The 19,436-nt window shown below is 42.8% G+C and overlaps 3 protein-coding genes across 4 annotated transcripts in view; all 3 read left to right on the top strand.

Moving 5' to 3' along the window:
• The window catches only part of sypl2a (synaptophysin-like 2a), a 36,502-nt gene extending 24,860 nt beyond the window's left edge, over positions 1–11,642 (top strand). The window contains exons 5-6 of the mRNA XM_061874547.1: positions 6,558–6,728; positions 9,525–11,642. Of these exons, the coding sequence (XP_061730531.1) occupies positions 6,558–6,728; positions 9,525–9,650 (297 nt within the window). The 3' untranslated portion in view covers positions 9,651–11,642. The remainder of the gene's footprint in view (positions 1–6,557; positions 6,729–9,524) is intronic.
• LOC133535094 (calcium/calmodulin-dependent protein kinase type 1D-like) overlaps positions 1–19,436 on the top strand; it is a 510,841-nt gene that overhangs the window by 382,842 nt on the left and 108,563 nt on the right. The gene's annotated exons all lie outside the window — the stretch shown is intronic.
• The window catches only part of atxn7l2a (ataxin 7-like 2a), a 28,810-nt gene continuing 22,125 nt past the window's right edge, over positions 12,752–19,436 (top strand). The window contains exons 1-2 of one of the 2 annotated variants that reach the window (XM_061874577.1): positions 12,752–14,347; positions 14,735–14,930. In XM_061874577.1, coding sequence (XP_061730561.1) covers positions 14,801–14,930 — 130 coding nt within the window. In that variant the 5' untranslated portion in view covers positions 12,752–14,347; positions 14,735–14,800. The remainder of the gene's footprint in view (positions 14,348–14,734; positions 14,931–19,436) is intronic. The other variant, XM_061874576.1, reaches the window with a different exon arrangement.

Genomic DNA, 19,436 nt, shown 5'->3' with positions numbered 1-19,436 from the left:
AAAACCACACTGTTCCTCCTGAATCCGAGGTTCGACTATCCGGCGTAGCCTCCTCTCCAGTACACCTGAATAAACCTTACCGGGAAGGCTGAGGAGTGTGATCCCACGATAGTTGGAACACACCCTCCGGTCCCCCTTCTTAAAGAGAGGAACCACCACCCCGGTCTGCCAATTCAGAGGTACCGCCCCCGATGTCCACGCGGTGCTGCAGAGTCTTGTCAACCAAGACAGCCCCACAGCATCCAGAGCCTAAAGGAACTCCGGGCGGATCTCGTCCACCCCCAGGGCCTTGCCACCGAGGGGCTTTTTAACTACCTCAGCGACCTCAGCCCCAGAAATAGGAGAGTCCACCACAGATTCCCCAGGCACTGCTTCCTCATAGGAAGACGTGTTGGTGGGATTGAGGAGGTCTTCGAAGTATTCCTTCCACTTATCCACAACATTCGCAGTTGAGGTCAGCAGAACACCATCCGGTGTTGATAGTGCACTGCTTCCCCTTCCTGAGGCGGCGGACAGTGGTCCAGAATCGCTTCGAAGTCGTCCGGAAGTCGTTTTCCATGGCTTCCCCGAACTCCTCCCATGTCCGAGTTTTTGCCTCAGCGACCGCTGAAGCCGCACACCGCTTGGCCTGTCGGTACCTGTCCATTGCCTCCGGAGTCCTATGAGCCAAAAGGACCCGATAGGACTCCTTCTTCAGCTTGACGGCATCCCTCACCGCTGGTGTCCACCAAGGGGTTTTAGGATTGCTGCCTCGACAGGCACCAACTACCTTGCGGCCACAGCTCCGATCAGCCGCCTCGACAATAGAGGTGCGGAACATGCTCCACTCGGACTCAATGTCCAGCACCTCCCTCGTGACATGTTCGAAGTTATTCCGGAGGTGGGAATTGAAACTTTCTCTGACAGGAGACTCTGCCAGACGTTCCCAGCAGACCCTCACAATACGTTTGGGCCTGCCAGGTCTGTCCGGCATCCTCCCCCACCATCGCAGCCAACTCACCACCAGGTGATGATCGGTAGAAAGCTCCGCCCCTCTCTTCACCCGAGCGTCCAAAACATAAGGCCGCAAATCCGATGACACAACTACAATGTCGATCATGGAACTGCAGCCTAGGGTGTCCTGGTGCCAAGTGCACATATGGACACTCTTATGTTTGAACATGGTGTTTGTAATGGACAAACTGTGACGAGCACAAAAGTCCAATAGCAAAACACCACTCGGGTTCAGATCCGGGCGGCCATTCTTCCCAATCACGCCTCTCCAGGTTTCACTGTCGTTGCCAACATGAGCGTTGAAGTCCCCCAGTAGGACAAGGGAATCACCCGGGGGAGCACTTTCCAGTACTCCCTCGAGTGTACCCAAAAAGGCTGGGTACTCTGAACTGGTGTTTCGTGCGTAAGCACAAACAACAGTCAGGACCCGTCCCCCCACCCGAAGGCGAAGGGAGGCTACCCTTTCGTCCACTGGGTTGAACTCCAACGTGCAGGCTTTAAGCCGGGGGGCAACCAGAATGGCCACCCCAGCCCGTCGCCTCTCACTGTCGGCAACGCCAGAGTGGAAGAGGGTCCAGTCCCTCTCGAGAGAAGTGGTTCCAGAGCCCTTGCTGTGCGTCGAAGTGAGTCCGACTATATCCAGGCAGAACTTCTCCACTTCGCGCACTAGCTCAGGCTCTTTCCCCCCCAGTGAGGTGACGTTCCACGTCCCAAGAGCTAGCTTATGTAGCCGAGGATCGGACCGCCTAGTGCCCTGCCTTCGGCTGCCGCCCAGCTCACATTGCACCCGACCTCTATGGCCCCTGCTATGGGTAGTGAGCCCATTGGAGGGGGGACCCACGTTGCCTCTTCGGGCTGTGCCCGGCCGGACCCCATGGGAACAGGCCCGGCCACCAGGCGCTCGCCATCGTGCCCCACCTCCGGGCCTGACTCCAGAAGGGGGCCCCGGTGACCCGCGTCCGGGCGAGGGAAATCTGGGTCCATGTTTTGTCTTCTTCATAGAGGTCTTCGAGTCATTCAGATAATTATAACTTATAGAAAATGCTATAAGTTTACCAAAGAATCTGTCACTCCTGATCGTTAATCCAATGAAATCTTATACGTCTAGTCTCTTACGTGAATTAGCTAAATAATCCATCCATCCATCCATCCATCTTCTTCCGCTTATCCGAGGTCGGGTCGCGGGGGCAGCAGCCTAAGCAGGGAAGCCCAGACTTCCCTCTCCCCAGCCACTTCGTCTAGCTCTTCCCGGGGGATCCCGAGGCGTTCCCAGGCCAGCCGGGAGACATAGTCTTCCCAACGTGTCCTGGGTCTTCCCCGTGGCCTCCTACCGGTTGGACGTGCCCTAAACACCTCCCTCGGGAGGCGTTCGGGTGGCATCCTGACCAGATGCCCGAACCACCTCATCTGGCTCCTCTCGATGTGAAGGAGCAGCGGCTTTACTTTGAGTTCCTCCCGGATGGCAGAGCTTCTCACCCTATCTCTAAGGGAGAGCCCCGCCACACGACGGAGGAAACTCATTTCGGCCGCTTGTACCCGTGATCTTATCCTTTCGGTCATGACCCAAAGCTCATGACCATAGGTGAGGATGGGAACGTAGATCGACCGGTAAATTGAGAGCTTTGCCTTCCGGCTCAGCTCCTTCTTCACCACAACAGATCGGTACAACGTCCACATTACTGAAGACGCCGCACCGATCCGCCTGTCGATCTCACGATCCACTCTTCCCCCACTCGTGAACAAGACTCCTAGGTACTTGAACTCCTCCACTTGGGGGAGGGTCTCCTCCCCAACCCGGAGATGGCACTCCACCCTTTTCCGGGAGAGAACCATGGACTCGGATTTGGAGGTGCTGATTCTCATTCCGGCCGCTTCACACTCGGCTGCGAACCGATCCAGCGAGAGCTGAAGATCCCGGCCAGATGAAGCCAACAGGACCACATCGTCTGCAAAAAGCAAAGACCTAATCCCGCGGCCACCAAACCGGAACCCCTCAACGCCTTGACTGTGCCTAGAAATTCTGTCCATAAAAGTTATGAACAGAATCGGTGACAAACGGCAACCTTGGCGGTGTCCAACCCTCACTGGAAACGTGTCCGACTTACTGCCAGCAATGCGGACCAAGCTTTGACACTGATCGTACAGGGATCGGACTGCCATAATAAGACAGTCCGATACCCCATACTCTCTGAGCACTCCCCACAGGACTTCCCGAGGGACACGGTCGAATGCATTCTCCAAGTCCACAAAGCACATGTAGACTGGTTGGGCAAACTCCCATGCACCCTCAAGAACCCTGCCGAGAGTATAGAGCTGGTCCACAGTTCCACGACCAGGACGAAAACCACACTGTTCCTCCTGAATCCGAGGTTCGACTATCCGGCGTAGTCTCCTCTCCAGTACACCCGAATAAACCTTACTGGGAAGGCTGAGGAGTGTGATCCCACGACAGTTGGAACACACCCTCCGGTCCCCCTTCTTAAAGAGAGGGACCACCCCCCCGGTCTGCCAATCCAGAGGTACCGCCCCCGATGTCCACGCGGTGCTGCAGAGTCTTGTCAACCAAGACAGCCCCACAGCATCCAGAGCCTTAAGGAACTCCGGGCGGATCTCATCCACCCCTGGGGCCTTGCCACCGAGGAGCCTTTTAACTACCTCAGCAACCTCAGCCCCAGAAATAGGAGAGTCCACTACAGGTTCCCCAGGCACTGCTTCCTCATAGGAAGACGAGTTGGTGGGATTGAGGAGATCTTCAAAGTATTCCTTCCACCTATCCACAACATCCGCAGTTGAGGTCAACAGAACACCATCCGCACCATACACGGTGTTGACAGTGCACTGCTTCCCCTTCCTGAGGCGGCGGATGGTGGTCCAGAATCGCTTCGAAGCCATCCGGAAGTCATTTTCCATGGCTTCCCCAAACTCTTCCCATGTCCGAGTTTTTGCCTCTGTGACCGCCGAAGCTGCACACCGCTTGGCCTGTCGGTACCTGTCCACTGTCTCTGGAGTCCTATGAGCCAAAAGAACCCGGTAGGACTCCTTCTTCAGCTTGACGGCATCCCTCACCGCTGGTGTCCACCAGCGGGTTCTAGGATTACCGCCACGACAAGCACCAACTACCTTGCGGCCAGAGCTCCGATCAGCCGCCTCGACAATAGAGGTGCGGAACATGGTCCACCCGGACTCAATGTCCAGCACCTCCCTCGTGACATGTTCAAAGTTCCTCCGGAGGTGGGAATTGAAATTTTCTCTGACAGGAGACTCTGCCAGACGTTCCCAGCAAACCCTCACAATGCGTTTGGGCCTGCCAGGTCTGTCCGGCACCCTCCCCCACCATCGCAGCCAACTCACCACCAGGTGGTGATCGGTAGAAAGCTCCGCCCCTCTCTTTACCCGAGTGTCCAAAACATGAGGCCGCAAATCCGATGACACAACTACAAAGTCGATCATGGAACTGCGGCCTAGGGTGTCCTGGTGCCAAGTGCACATATGGACACCCTTATGTTTGAACATGGTGTTTGTTATGGACAAACTGTGACGAGCACAGAAGTCCAATAACAAAACACCACTCGGGTTCAGATCCGGGCGACCATTCTTCCCAATCACGCCTCTCCAGGTTTCACTGTAGTTACCAACATGAGCGTTGAAGTCCCCCAGCAGAACAAGGGAATCACCCGGGGAGCACTCTCCAGTACTCCCTCGAGTGTACCCAAAAAGGGTGGGTATTCTGAACTGTTGTTTGGTGCGTAAGCGCAAACAACAGTCAGGACCCGTCCCCCCACCCGAAGGCGGAGCGTAGCTACCCTTTCGTCCACTGGGTTGAACTCCAACGTGCAGGCTTTAAGCCGGGGGGCAACCAGAATTGCCACCCCAGCCCGTCGCCTCTCACTGCCGGCCACGCCAGAGTGAAAGAGAGTCCAGCCCCTTTCAAGAGAAGTGGTTCCAGAGCCCTTGCTGTGCGTCGAAGTGAGTCCGACTACATCCAGCCGGAATTTCTCTACTTCGCGCACTAGCTCAGGCTCCTTTCCCCCCAGTGAGGTGACGTTCCACGTCCCAAGAGCGAGCTTATGTAGCCGAGGATCGGACCGCCAAGTGCCCTGCCTTCGGCTGCCGCCCAGCTCACATTGCACCCGACCTCTATGGCCCCTGCTATGGGTGGTGAGCCCATTGGAGGGGGGACCCACGTTGCCTCTTCGGGCTGTGCCCGGCCGGGCCCCATGGGTACATGGGCCATCGTGCCCCACCTCCGGGCCTGGCCCCAGCAGGGAGCCCCGGTGACCCGCGTCCGGGCGAGGGAAATCTGGGTCCTTTGTTTTTACTTTTCATAGAGGTTTTCGAGCTGCTCTTTGTCTGGTCCCTCACCTAGGACCAGTTTGCCTTGGGAGACCCTACCAGACAACATAGCTCCTAGGATCATTGGGACACGCAAACTCCTCTACCACGGTAAGGTGGCAGCTCAGAGAGGAGTAGCTAAATAATATTATTTGATATTTTGATATTTTACGGTAATGTGTTAATAATTTCACACATAAGTCACTCCTGAGTATAAGTCGCACAACTATGAAAAAAACTGAGACTTATAATCCAAAAAAATACGTTAATTAGCGGTCCCCAGATCCGATATTGCAATAAAACAAGTATGGGATTGTATGGGATGGCATGAAAATGTCCGACACAAGCAGTCCTTCAGTGTGTTTACTTGTGCAAAGCTGGACAGCCAGTTAAAATGTACATGTCCTCCAATAAGCACACAATGTTGGTCGTTTCCTCTATTTTAGTCAAGTCATTTACAAAAAGTATACATGGTAGGCTAGAGTTGGCAACTACACAACAGCTAAGCACAATATAGCACGTAAGACATACTTGGAACAAGCGTCCTTCATTGAACAGTATTGCAGTCTGAAACAGCAAAATTGTCGATAGAAACATGTATCAGATAATTATAGTTCAAAACAGAAGTGTATTAGAAAGTTTCCAATAACAAACGTCCCCACCTCACCCAACTTCTTGCATCATAAGCGTAACCTATCTAATTATTGTGGCCAATAGGTGTTGACAAAAACAGTTACCACCCACTTCAACTTAAAGACAGCATAAGTCCTCTCAAGATGTTCAATAATAAATAGGTTAGTGTTTTTCATACCTATCATTGGTCTCTTTTGAACTAATTTGACTTGATCAAACCTTTTATAACATTTCACTTCCACATTGAGTGAGTATGTATTCACCAAATACTTCCTCATGTAATTATTTGGATGACTGTTTTGCAAAATGTTGTTCTGCTTTATTTACAGAATATTTCTGTCGTCACTTAGTACAGAAAACTTGAAAATATTTTAGAGGAATTGAATAGAAAAGTGAGCTCATGACAGTGCTTGAAAAAGCAGACTAACCAGCCAGCCAATTTGAACCTGCAGCATCCATGTGAATGTAAATGTATAAGATTGACAAATTACATTGAATTTGTTACTGAAATGTAATTTGTAAAAATGTAGCAACTCTTACTACAGAAAGCATAGAATGTACATCCACTGCTTATGCATTGCTTATTTGCATTCTACTAGGATTTGGTGCTGACCGCTGCCTTCGCCTTCCTGTGGCTTGTGTCCTCTTCAGCCTGGGGCAAAGGCCTGACTGATGTCAAATGGGCCACCAACCCTCAACACCTTGTGGAGAATTGTACATTCTGCCAGCCTGGAGAGTTTCCCTCCATGGGTCGCCTCAATGCCTCAGTGGTAAATCAAGCTCAGCTTGAACATATTCATTTGCCTTTCCTTTGATGATTTTTAAAATCATATGCATGTACCACACTAACACTACTTGTAAATGTACACTTTATTCAAGTTGTTTTAGTTTGGTTATACATGTATGAATGTACACTTTATACATGTATTGTTAGTTTGGTACATGTATAAATGTACACTTTATACAAGTAGTGTTATTGTGGTACATATATAAATGTACTATGAGTGCAACGATTGATCGATAGATCGATTTATATTCCTAAAGTTCAAGTATGTTGATCTGTGGTTGCAAGTTTGCCTTCCAAGAAATGGGTATTGATCCAAGATCGTTTTAAAAAAGAATCGATGGATTTTATTGATACTAGAAAAAGGAAAACATTGGATTTAAGACCGGGAGAATTTATATGAAGTTTAGCACTTGTAATAGTAATAATTTTAATTGTTAAGTCTATTTTCCCTTCTGTGGCATCATCAAAATAAAAATGGCAAATATGCGGTGGTCGAAAATAGGTCATAACAAACGCAAACGCCACCAGGCAATAGCGTAATATCTGTGACGTGTGTCTTTGTAGGTTTAACAGGTGGTGCGGTTGTGTGTGTAGCGTGTGCGAGAGTGGCAAAATAAACAAAGGCCCCCAAGGGTTTGGGTGTCTGTGTTCAGTGTTTAAACGTGAGTTGTGCCTAACAGCAGCTGTTGTATGTATGTGTGACTCTCTGAGTTTGTTACCGCTTGTTAAGAAAGCATCTGAGAGTGTATCTCTGACTGTGTCTCTTCCTATCCACTGCCGGGTATTACAAAACCATACCGTTCAGTTACAACATGATTGCAAAAGCCACAATAAATACAAATGACCCCACACAATGATAAAGCCGCAACACAACTTTAAGCCACAAAAGATGAAACCGACTCAATAGAAATGACAGCGGAGCAAGTTAAGACGACGCGCCAACTTCTGAAACACAAGGAGAAGTCATTTGATTAGAAATAAATAAATTGAAGAGATGCATAAAGGAATGCATAAGGAATTGAACAACACCATTAATAGGAACCCTGTCCGTCATCTGCGACGCAAGGGCAGAGAAAAGATACTGTATAACAGGGCCGGGGAACTTTATATCGCAGGTAAATATTTTGTTTAAGTGTTGGTTCTTGCAGTTTTATTGAAAATTGCTTGAATGTTGAAAATGTAAGCAGAGAAGGTTTACTCTTGTAAATTCAACCTAAAGTGTTGGTTGCACTTTATTCAAAATAAAGTGTGAAATCATTGGCCATTAACTGTTGTTTACTTATTTGTTTGTATCCAATTTTCATTTATACATAATTCCCTTACAAATAATAACAGGAATACATAAAATGTCTCATGCAGTGTCCAGTATCCAGAATTTATTTCACAGTCACAATGCTTGACAAAAAAATACAAATACTGAATTGATTTCAACTCACTAAATCGTTTCGTATCATCCATCCATCCATCCGTTTTCTAACACTTATCCCTTTCTGTGTCGCGGGGGGTGCTTGAACCTATCTCAGCTACAATTGGGCGCAACGTTGGTACACACTGGACAAGTCGCCACCTCGTCACAGGGCCAACGCTATCATATTTTTCTAAAATAATAAATTCTGTGAATTGTATCAACAACCACATATATCAACTGTAATCATTGTTAAAATTAATTGTTACACCCCTAAATTGTACACTTTATTCAAGTAGTGTTAGTGTTTAAATGTATAAATGTGCTCTTTATATTAGTCTTGGTGTGGTACAATCTATAAATGTACACTTTGTACCAGTAGTGTACATCTATAATTGTACACTATATACTAGTAGTGTTGGTGTGGTACATCTATAAATTTATACTATATACTAGTAGTGTTGGTGTGGTACATCTATAAATGTACACTATATACTAGTAATGTTGGTGTGGTACATCTATAAATGTACACTTTATACTAGGAGTGTTGGTGTGGTACATCTATAAATGTACACTATATACTAGTAGTGTTGGTGTGGTACATCTATAAATGTACACTTTATACTAGTAGTGTTGGTGTGGTGCATGTATAAATGTACACTTTATATTAGTAGTGTTAGCGTGGTACATGTAAAAATGTACACTTTATACAAGTAGTTTAAGTGTGTACATTCTTAAATGAACACTTTTTACAAGCAGTGTTGGTATGCACATGTTTGAATGCAATTCATACATGTACAGTTTGTACATTCATTGAATGTACAGTTTAGAAATAGTGTTAGTGTGTTTATGTATGAATGTATAGTTCTTACATGTGTTATTGTGTGCATGTATGAATTTACAGTTTATACTAATAGTGTTAGTTTGTACATGTGTAAATACACACTTTATAAAAGTACTGTTAGTGTGGTACATATGTAAATGTACACTTTATACAGGTAATGTAAGTGTATGAATGTATAGTTTTTACATGTTATTGTGTAGGTATGAATGTACAGTTTATACTATTAGTTTTAGTTTGTACATGTGTAAATGTACACTTTATAAAAGTACTGTTAGTTTGGTACATATGTAAATGTACACTTTATACAGGTAATGTAAGTGTAGGACATGCATAAATGTATACTTTACACAATAAATATTAGTGTGTACATGTATAAATGTACACTTAATACAAGTAGTTTACATTTGGAATATGTATGAATTTACATTTGCATTTACGTATTTGAGTATTCTTTCTGGTTATTGTGCTAAATATTCATACATAAAATGATCAACAAAGTAAATTTATAATACATTTCTTTCTTTCCACAGATTTTTGGCTTTTTAAATGTGATCCTTTGGGCAGGTAACTGTTGGTTCATCTACAAGGAGACTTCGTTCCACAAAGACCCCAACCCGCCTGCCACCGTGGAGGAAGGAGGGGCCCCGGGACCCTAAGCATCTCTCAAGCATGTCTGTAGTAATAGTAATATTGTTATTATTATTATTAACATGTCACTGTACACAAAGCAGAAATACTCTGCCCAACACTGGTTCTACAAAAAGAAGTTCTCATTTGGCTACACAGCTTTTTTTATTCTTACTAACGAGGCCTGTTTTTCATTATGACTTTCTTTCATCATGCTGCAACTTTGTTGTTAAAAGACAAAGCTAAAAAGAAATATTACCTAGGAGTTCTATGTAAAAATTCAACCTGCCCGTTCGCTTCCACAGAAGGACTGTAGTTTCTCTTAAGGACAAAAGATCAAGTTGATCTCTCAGCTTTTTGTTTATTTACAACAATATCGACCTTTTTCAGCTGTGGTATGAATGGAGAGAAAATTATGTCTCCATATGCAACCAAAAATGGGTCATCAACAAAAAATATTAGCAAACAAAAAAAAATGCTTTTATTTTAACAAAAATGTTTTGGTTGCAAATCCTTTTTTTTGTTACAACTCAACTTTAATCTTGTGAGCGGGGCCTTTTCTGTACAATACTATGTTAGAATCCTTTATATAGGTCAGCATCGCTCACCCCTAACCTTCCGTATTTTCAAGCAATGGTTTAATGAGGCCTTAGTGAGTGTGTGGCACACTCACTGGCTGTATTGACACTGTATTGGTGTTTCCTAATAGCTCCACCTGCCATCTTCTCAAGCATTATGTATGACCTGCAAATAAAATTATTGGTTAGCAAAAATAATTTCTTCCTTTTTTTTTATATACAAATGAATAGCTGTGCAACTCTGGTTAATGAGCCAAATGGTAGCACTAAAAAGGAATATTTACCTTATTTGGTGCTAAAGATCATTATGATCCCACACTTGGGAATTATTATTTTTTCTTAGTCCAATTTACATTACTAATGGTGACAAAAACCGATGACAAACGTGCCACTCCTCTGACTTTGTTCAGTGCGATCTGTTACTTGTGAGCCGATAGAAGCGTTTTCAAACAAAAACAGCACACACACAGCAGCTGTATCGGTGACATGTTTTTTTCCATAAAGTGACGCAAACATCGAAAGAAACAGTATCAGTCCTTGTGTTTCCTAATATATCAATGCTTTAGTACCGTTTGACACATCAATTGTATTTTACCTCCAAACGTGATGAGGGCGGAAGTAGTGAGCAGTCCCGCCATCATACCAGACTGACAAAGAGCCTTCTAACATATTGTTGCAAGGAGGCCCCAACCACAAGATTGAGGTTATATTGTTTCCATGATTTTTGTTTGCCAATGTTTTTTTTGTTTGTGTGCATAAAACACATTTCTCTCTATAGGTATAAGACTGATATGCATGTTTTCCTAATTTCAGTAAAAAAGGAATATCATGCAAATCATAAAATATATGTGCTAAAAATTTGCAAATAACCTAACCAATTCCTCCATATGTACTCATTGACATAAATATTTGCAATTAACGTAGGTATTTCCTCGTCTAAAGCAGGTAAGCAAAGAGAAAGACTACTGTGCTAAAAGAAAGCTATTTACTGCGTGCTAGCATGTAATCTGCATGATGACTACTTCACCTGCCTGCTACCAATATGGAACATGTTTTGTTTACAGACAAAATAACTACTGACTTCTGGATTTAATATATTAGCAGCTAATCAACACTCACACTGACACAAGACTATGATTATTTTTATATCTTTATTTTGCAAGCGAATGTACATGTTTGTCCTTCAAGTTGTAATATGAATTGGTGAGGTTGTTCCCGCTTGTGTATTTATATGCAGCTTGATCAGGAACAAAGCCTGCTGACTTTTGTCCAACCAATTCTTAGTTTTTTAACAAAAGTTTTATGTTTAGTTTGCTCGACAGCAATATTCAATGTTTGTTTCCCATATATCATATTCTTAATGCTAATGGTAATTGGAAAAAGTAAGGAAGTGTTTGATGTGTACTATTGACAAACTGCTCACAAGTAAAATGTGTTACTTCATCTTGTGTGTGTCTGTCACAAATGTTTCATCCTTCTCTCCAAAGAATGCTTTAATGAAACATTTGATTTGAACAAAGTTTGTCAATCATATTCAATCACATCACATGTATATTGTACAGTTTCATCCTTCTCTCCAAAGAATGCTTTAATGAAAAATTTGATTTGAACAAAGTTTGTCAATCATATTCAATCACATCACATGTTTCTTGTACAGCAGCACATCTGACTTGCTCCTAGTACTGGTACTTGCAGTTTATTATACTTGTAGTACTTAGGGCCCGAGTAGCAAAAATCTGTGTACGCCTTGTTGAAATTGCTTTGTTCATTATTATCCTACCACTTTGAGCATATTAATGAGGATCCTAACATGCACAAAAAATCACTAATTTTGCAGGCGCTTCAGCCCCTGTGAAATATTTTATATTTTTGGGAGATCGAACGTGAAATTTTAAACCTGACTTAATAGCATTCCCTTAAAAGTTAGGGCTGAAGTCATAGAGAAGTTTCTTAAGCGCAAAAATTATCATTAAAGTGGGCAGGTTTTTTCAAATTTGCAATTCAATTTTATTGACATTACCCTGAAGGGAATAAGCGGTACAAATGGATTGATGGACATTTTAGGAACTTAATTATTATCATTAATATAGCTAGAATATATTCATTTTAGCACTGTGTAATCGTGTGTAAATGTATTTTTCATAAACTTTTTAAAAGTTAATTTCTGTAGTAAGTAAGTACATCCATATTCACATGATTAGTTATGATATCTGTGCTGAGTGAGAGTTGGTCAGATGACCCGGTGAGCCGTCTTTGAACTGGAAGCACACTGCCTCTTTTTGTGCCAAAGTGTTTTTTTCCTTGAAAGTTTATTTCAAGGAAAAATAATTAGTCCTGTGCAAATCTGATAACTTTGAATATGTTTGTGTATATATATATATATATATGTGTATATATATATATGTGTGTGTATATATATGCATATATGTATATATATATATATATATATGTATATATATATATGTGTGTGTATATATATGCATATATGTATATATATATATATATATATATATATATATATATATATATATATATATATATATGAAAGTAAAAACAAGCTAAATATGTTAAGCGTGTGTCCCTATGCATCTTTTTCACTTCCTAATACGCGTCTGACTTGAACTATAATCATATGATACTTGTTTATATTGACAATCCTGCTGTTTTATGATGCATTATTGTTCAATGGAGGACACATAGTTTACAGTCGTGGGCAAAGTTTTACATTCACTTGTAAAGAACATAATGTCATGGCTGTCTTGATTTTCCCCAAAATTTCTACAACTCTTATTTTTTTTGTGATGGAGTGATTGGAGCATATACTTGTTGGTCACAAAAAACATTCATGAAGTTTGTTTCTTTTATGAATTTATTATGGGTCTACTGAAAATGTCACCAAATCTGCTGGGTCAAAAGTATACACACAGCAATGTTAATATTTGTTTACATGTCCCTTGGCAAGTTTCACTGCAATACGGCGCTTTTAGTAACCATCCACAAGCTTATGGTTGAAATTTCGACCAATCTTCTTGACAAAATTGGTGTATTTCAGCTAAATTTGTCAGTTTTCTGACATGGACTTGTTTCTTCAGCATTATCCACACATTTAAGTCAGGACTTTGGGAAGGCAATTCTAAAACCTTAATTCTAGCCTGATTTAGCAATTCCTTGACCACTTTTGACGTGTTTTGGGGTCATTGCCCTGTAGGAATGCCCAACTGCGCCCAAGACCCAACCTCCAGGCTAATGATTTTAGGTTGTTCTGAATAAATTGGAGGTAATCCTTCTTTTTCATTGTCCCATTTACTCTCTGTAAAGCACCAGTTCCATTGGCAGCAAAACCGGCCCAGAGCATAATACCACCACCGCTATGCTTGACGGTAGGGTTGGTGCTCCTGGGATTAAAGGCCTCAACTTTTCTCCTCCAAACATATTGCTGGGTATTATGGCCAAAAAGCTCAATTGTTGTTTCTAAATCAGGCTAGAATTACTGTTTTAGAATGGCCTTCCCAAAGTCCTGACTTAGACGTGTGGACAATGCTGAAGGAACAAGTCCATGTCAGAAAACCAACACATTTTGCAGAACGGCACTAATTTTGTCAAGAAGAGTGGTCAACAATTCAACCAGAAGCTTGTGGATGGCTACCAAAAGTGCCTTATTGCAGTGAAACTTGCCAAGGGACATCCATCAATCCATTTTCTACCGCTTGTCCCTTTTGGGTTCACGGGGGGATGTGCTGGAGCCTATCTCGGCTGCATTCGAACTACTGCCTATACTACTACCAAATTGGATTTACGATTTATAAAATATAATAATGTAGGGTTAGGGCTTCACGGTGGCAGAGGGGTTAGTGCGTCTGCCTCACAATATGAAGGTCCTGCAGTCGTGGGTTCAATCCCAGGCTCGGGATCTTTCTGTGTGAATGCGTGGGTTCCCTCTGGGTACTCCAGCTTACTCCCACTTCCAAAGACATGCACCTGGGGATAGGTTAATTGGCAACACTAAATAAGTGTGTGAATGTGAGTGTGAATGTTGTCCGTCTATCTGTGTTGGCCCTGTGATGAGGTGGCGACTTGTCCAGGGTGTACACCACCTTCCGCCCAATTGTAGCTGAGATAGGTGCCAGCGCTCCCCGCGACCCCAAAAGGTAATAAGCGGTAGAAACAGATGGATGGAATAATGTAGGGTTACCTGGAACTTGAAATAGGCCTCACGGCCTGAATCCACACTTGGTAGTAGTTTAGTCGTGGATGTACACTGTATAGTGATGAATCCAATAAACATTTGATTTGATTTGACATTAACTTGCGTGCCATTGGTATTGTGCTTACAACACCAACACTGAAGATCAAAGTGAAGGAAAGTTTGAAGGTCATAAAAGCAGTGATCAGAAGCAAAAATCGCCATTGTGTTTCATTTTATTCAATAAGAATATATTTATTTCTAAATGACGAGGAGTGACCAAAAACACTATTTCAGTACTTTTCTAGCGATTATCAAACAAAAATGATGTGATTGTTTTGTTTTCCGTAAGAACGCGCACGCCTGTCCTCGCCTGTCGCGAGCGCGACTTGTGACGTCAGCGTCTTGCCGCGCAGTGATGATGGCGGCACGTGAACGCGCAGTGAAAGTAATGGCTGCTGTGGATCGGCGGGTTCCTAGCCTCGATGATTTCGTGGGTCAAAGCTGGACTGCCTGGACCCAGTGGGCTGCCGTGACAGCACTCGACGGTAAGACGACACAATTACGCTGCGAGCGGTCGCCAGGAAGGCGTTTAATAAAAAAGAGCGGGCTTTATTTTCGCGTAAAGCGGGGGCAGAGCTAGCCATGTTACCCAAACAAAGACTCTGCCGGGTCCTAGCGCTGGGTGGGTAACATGTCGGCTGCCGTCTGATTATGTTGACATGCTAACTAAATGGCACCATTCTAGTTTCCACTCTTATTGTTACAGTGTTCCCTAAACTCCCACTCAGTGTTTACAGTATGTGCTCAGTTTGACGGAAGAAAGCTGCACAGTAGTGTGTCAGACTCAAGCCAGTCCTGAAGTGGTCAACTTCTTGTCGTGAACAGCTAAGCTATGTCGCTAGCAGTTAGCACGGTGATGCTAATGCTAGTGAGACACAGGTGACAGAGGAGGAGTCTGATGATGTTGCTCGCCCATCTTTTGCTATTAACGACACTCTTCTTTTCCATTATGCTTTACTACAGTAGCTTCCATTGCGACATCTACTGTGTTCTTGTTCACCATGTTGTGCTCCCGAGAAACCATACACGACATCAAATAAATCATGTATATAGGATTTGTATATGCGATGTGACTTCTAGTCCCTCCAACCGATCACGTCTCAATTTATTGCTTCTAACCTGCATACAAATGACTCCTAAATAATTTGACAGTTTATGTTCATGTAACTTAGCGTAGGGTTAGCTTTTGATTGATTGGTCGAGACTTGTATTAGTAGATTGCGCAGTACAGTACTTATTCCGTACAATTGACCACTAAATGGTAACGGCCAAATAAGTTTTTCAGCTTGTTTAAAGGCCTACTGAAACCCACTACTACCCACCACACAGTCTGATAGTTTATATATCAATTATGAAACATTAACATTGCAACACATGCCAATACGGCCTTTTTAGTTTACTAAATTACAATTTTGAATTTCGCGGGAGTTTAAACTTGAAAACGTCGTGTAATGATGACATATATGCTAGACGTCACAGGTTTTTAGGAAGTATGAGCGCTGCGCACACCACAGCTAAAAGTCGTCTGCTTTAACGGCATAATTACACAGTATTTTGGACATCTGTGTTGCCGAATCTTTTGCAATGTTTTTAATTAATATTGGAGAAGTCACAGTAGAAAGATGGAGTTGGGAAGCTTTAGCCTTTAGCCAAACAAACACACGGTGATTCCTTGTTTAAAATTCCTGGAGGTGAAACTTTACTATGGATCATAGCGCGGTCAAGCAAATATGAATCACGACGGAATATCAACCAGCAGGTTTCTGTGAGAAAAGTGTGATAAAAAGTCGCTTCTTACCGGAGAAAAGCTGAGCTTGTGCCGTCCATAAAGCTGCCGTCGACTCCCCTGAGACATTGGCGTCAAGACACCCGTGGACGTACACCTCCGACTATCAGGTGCTATTTAACTCACTAAAACACTAGCAACACAATAGAAAGATAAGGGATTTCCCAGAATTATCCTAGTAAATGTCTCTAAAAACATCGGAATCCGTCCCAATGCAATCGCTTTTTTTATTTTTGTACTTATTTTTTTTTTAATTATTTCATTTTTTTCTAGTCCGTCGCTATCAATATCCTCAAACACGAATCTTTCATCCTCGCTCAAATTAATGGGGAAATTGTCGTTTTCTCGGTCCGAATAGCACTTTTTGTTGGAGGCTCCCATTAAAATCAATGTGAATATGTGAGGAGCCCCGACACGTGTGACGTCATCGTCTGCGACTTCCGGTAGAGGCAGGGCATTTCTCTTAGCACCGGAAGTTGCGAACTTTATCGTGGATGTTCTTTACTAATTCCTTTCAGCAAAAATATGGCAATTTCGCAAAATGATCAAGTATGACACATAGAATGGACCTGCTATCCCCGTTTGAATAAGAAAATCTCATTTCAGTAGGCTTTTAAGTCGGGGTCCACGTTAATCACTTCATGGTATAAATATATACTATCAGCATAATACAGCCATCTCACAAGTTAATCATCAGAGCAGTGGTTCTTAACCTTTTTTCAGTGATGTACCCCCTGTGAATATTTTATAATTCAAGTACCCCCTAATCCAGGGGTGTCAAACGTACGGCCCGCAGGCCGGATCAGTTCCGCGAACAGGTTTTAACCGGCCCACGGGACGAATTTGCTAAGTATACAAATTAACCAAAAATTTTTGAATGAAAGAAACAGCTATTCTACATGTTACATGTGTCTACTGGATGTTGCAATAGCAATTCTTTGTATCTCTGGATGATGGTACATATGTACAAAATAAACCACATGATATTAGTACATCAATCGAGGAAAATTATCAAACTACATACATGGCATACTGTAATTAGATTTTGATATTTTTTTTTATCTTGGTAGATTGAAAATGAACACCATTTAGTTGACTGGTGAACATTATCACATCATTCATTCAGAAAATACAAACAATGACAAATAAAGATAAATACTATTAACCGCGACATGTAAGTGTAAAAGAACAACAACATTATGATTTGTACATTATCTGAATGTGCTTTTTCTATTTTTAAACACAGAAAACAATCTGAAGGTGTCTTTATTTTTAAGTTATTGTGCAGGGATTTTACCAGTCCGGCCCACTTAGGAGTAGATTTTTCTCCATGTGGCCCCCGATCTAAAATGAGTTCTACACCCCTGCCCTAATCAGTGCAAAGCATTTTTGGTTGAAAAAAGGAGATAAAGAAGTAAAATACAGTACAATGTCATCAGTTTCTGATTTATTAAATTATATAACAGTATTGCTCATTTGTAGTGGTCTTTCTTGAACTATTTGGGAAAAAAAAGATATACAAATAACTAAAAACTTGTTAAAAAATAAAAAAGTGATTCAATTATAAAGATTTCTACACATACAGTGAAGAAAATAAGTAATTGAACACCCTGCTATTTTGCAAGTTCTCCCACTTAGAAATCATGGAGGGGTCTGAAATGTTCACGGTAGGTGCATATCCACTGTATGAGAGATAACCTAAGAAGAAAAATCCAGAAATCACAATCTATGATTTTTTTTAACAATTTATTTGTGTGATACAGCTGAAAATAGGTATTTGAACACCAAGATTAATATTTGGTAGAGTAGCCTTTGTTTGCAATTACAGAGGTCAAACGTTTCCTGTAGTTCTTCACCAAGTTTGCACAGACTGCAGGAGGGATTTTCTCCCACTCTTCCAAACAGATCTTCTCTAGATCAGTCAGGTTTCTGGGCTGTCGCTGAGTAACCCAGACTTTCAGCTCCCTCCAAAAATGTTCAATTGGATTTAGGTCTGGAGACTAGCTAGGCCACTCCAGAACCTTGATATGGTTCTTACGAAGCCACTTCTTGGTTTTCCTGGCTGTGTACTTTGGGTCATTGTCATGTTGGAAGATCCAGTCACGACTCATCTTCAATGATCTGACTGAGGGAAGGCGGTTTTTGGCCAAAATCTCACAATACATGGCTGCAGTCATCCTCTCCTTAATACAGTACAGTCGTCCTGTCCCATGAGTTGAACCCAACCCCCCCAAGCATGATGCTACCACCCCCATGCTTCACAGTAGGCATGGTGTTCTTGGGATGGTACGCATCATTCTTCTTCCTCCAAACACGTATTGTGGAATTATGACCAAAAAGGGCAATTTTGGTCTCATCTGTCCACAAAACTTTCTCCCATGACTCCTCTGGATCATCCAAATGGTCATTGGCAAACTTAAGACGGGCCTTAACATGTGCTGGTTTAAGCAGGGGAACCTTCCGTGCCATGCATGATTTCAAACCATGACGTCTTAGTGTATTACCAACAGTGACCATGGAAACAGTGGTTCCAGCTCTTTTCAGGTCATTGACCAAGTCCTGCCGTGTAGTCTTGGGCTGATTCCACACCTTTGTTAGCAGCATTGAGACCCCACGAGGTGATATCTTGCATGGGGCTCCACTCCGATTGAGATTGACCGTCATGTTTAGCTTCTTCCATTTTCTAATGATTGCTCCAACAGTAGACCTTTTTTCACCAAGCTGCTTGGCAATTTTTCCGTAGCCCTTTGTATCCTTGTGGAGTTGTACAAATTTGTCTGTGGTGTCTTTGGACAACTCTTTGCTCTTAGCCATGCTGAATGTTTGGGTCTTACTGATTGTATGGGGTGGACAGGTGTCTTTATGCAGCTAACGACCTCACACAGGTGCATCTGATTCAGGATAATACAGTGGAGTGGAGGAGGACTTTTAAAGGCGGACTAACAGGTCTTTGAGGGTCAGAATTCTAGCTGATAGACAGGTGTTAAAATACTTATTTTCAGATGTATCACACAAATGTATTGTAAAAAAAAATCATAGATTGTGATTTCTGGATTTTTCTTTTTAGGTTATCTCTCATACAGTGCACATGCACCTACCATGAACATTTCAGACCCCTGCATGATTTCTAAGTGGGAGAATTTGCAAAATAGCAGGGTGTTCAAATACTTATTTTCTTGACTGTAGAAGTAATCATCAACTCAAA

The sequence above is a fragment of the Nerophis ophidion genome, linkage group LG16, assembly GCF_033978795.1.
Source record: "Nerophis ophidion isolate RoL-2023_Sa linkage group LG16, RoL_Noph_v1.0, whole genome shotgun sequence".
In the NCBI taxonomy this organism is placed as follows: domain Eukaryota; kingdom Metazoa; phylum Chordata; class Actinopteri; order Syngnathiformes; family Syngnathidae; genus Nerophis; species Nerophis ophidion.
The sequence above is the reverse complement of the archived record's forward strand: the minus strand, read 5'-3'. Positions and strand labels throughout refer to the sequence as shown.